This window comes from Colobus angolensis, unplaced genomic scaffold, assembly GCF_000951035.1.
Source record: "Colobus angolensis palliatus isolate OR3802 unplaced genomic scaffold, Cang.pa_1.0 Scaffold130, whole genome shotgun sequence".
Classification (NCBI taxonomy): Eukaryota; Metazoa; Chordata; class Mammalia; order Primates; family Cercopithecidae; genus Colobus; species Colobus angolensis.
In genome coordinates, this window is record NW_012114253.1 from 1,569,100 (window position 1) to 1,570,769 (window position 1,670).

The 1,670-nt window shown below is 42.4% G+C and overlaps 1 protein-coding gene across 1 annotated transcript in view; it reads left to right on the forward strand.

Moving 5' to 3' along the window:
* HP1BP3 (heterochromatin protein 1, binding protein 3) overlaps positions 1-1,670 on the forward strand; it is a 49,044-nt gene that overhangs the window by 18,947 nt on the left and 28,427 nt on the right. Inside the window, exon 7 of the mRNA XM_011934066.1 lies at positions 933-1,013. Coding sequence (XP_011789456.1) covers positions 933-1,013 — 81 coding nt within the window. The remainder of the gene's footprint in view (positions 1-932; positions 1,014-1,670) is intronic.

The following is a 1,670-nucleotide window of genomic DNA, read 5'->3' on the forward strand; positions in this document are numbered from 1 at the left end:
TGCAGTGAGCTGAGATCTGGCCACTGCACTCCAGCCTGGGCGACAGAGCGAGACTCCGCCTCAAAAAAAAAAAGAAAGTGCTTTGTGAACTGGAAATATGTGGTAAAACTTAGCATTGTGTGCAGTGGCTAAAAAATTGTTTGTTTTTTTTTTTTGAGATGGAGTCTCGCTCTGTCGCCCAGGCTGTAGTGCAGTGGCGTGATCTCGGCTCACTGCAAGCTCTGCCTCCCAGGTTCACACTATTCTCCTGCCTCAGCCTCCTGAGTAGCTGGGACTACAGGTGCCCGCCACCACATCCAGCTAATTTTTTGTATTTTTAGTAGAGATGGGATTTCACTGTGTTAGCCAGGATGGCCTCGTTCTCCTGACCTCGTGATCCACCCACCTTGGCCTCCCAAAGTGCTGTGATTACAGTCATGAGCCACTGTGCCCAGCCAAAAAATTGTTAGATAACCCTTCCCATAAGGCATAATGTATCGTTGGTAAACTATGGGAAGTTATGTGGCCTGAGATTAATTAGGGTCTAAACTTTTTCCAAGGAGCTTTTAAGATAGGGCTTTTCTTATTTTCCCTAAGAGATTATGTCCCTTCCTTCTTTGGGACATTTTTGTTTTGATTTTTTATTTCGTTTTGAAAGTTTTTAATAGACTGTTTAACCTAGTATCATAGTAGCATTCTTCTCAAAATTTTGTAGATGAGAAAACAAAAGCTCAGAGGGTTAACTGGGTTGTACAGTATTACTCAACATCAGCTAGATGGTACATAAAGGACCTTTCATCTGAAGTCTTTTGACTTTTCATTGACTGTTGTTTTTTTTTCTCCGAAGAAGTAAACACCACTTTACATTAGCTCTTGCATTACCATGCTCTGTAATTTCCTTAGCCTAATGTAAAGTTATGAATACTAGAATAACAAAAATTAATTTACTTTAGGTTAAAGGAAAAGGTGCTTCTGGAAGTTTTGTTGTGGTTCAGAAATCAAGAAAAACACCTCAGAAATCCAGAAACAGAAAGGTAAGACAATGTATACCACAGTTTGAGTGCTGTGGAGCTGTTACTGCTACCAAAAATAGCAACATCCATTGAGTGTTTGCTGTGTGCCTGGCAGTATGCAAAGTTCAGCCTTTCTGCTAAAGTCTAGGGAAGTTATAAATAATTTGTTCATCTAGTGAGTAGAATAGCCAGGATGCAGATCCAAGCAGTCCAACCTGGTTAAGCCTATGCTCTTAAGTGCCTTACATTAAATTATGGGCAGCCATATGAATTATACTGCTTTTTGTTTTGAGATAGAGTCTTGCTCTGTTGCCCATGCTAGAGTGCAGTAGCGTGATCTCAGATAGCTGCAACCTCTACCTCCTGGGTTCAAGCAATTCTCCTGCCTCAGCCTCCTGAGTAGCTGGGATTACAGGCACTCACCACAATGCCCGGCTAATTTTTTTGTTTTTTTTAGTAGAGATGGAGTTTCACCATGTTGGCCAGGCTGGTCTTGAACTCCTGACCTCAAGTGATCTGCCCACCTCAGATAGCTGCAACCTCTACCTCCTGGGTTCAAGCAATTCTCCTGCCTCAGCCTCCTGAGTCGCTGTGATTACAGGCACTCACCACAATGCCCGGCTAATTTTTATTTTGTATTTTTAGTAGAGATGAGGTTTCGCCATGTTGGCCAGGCTG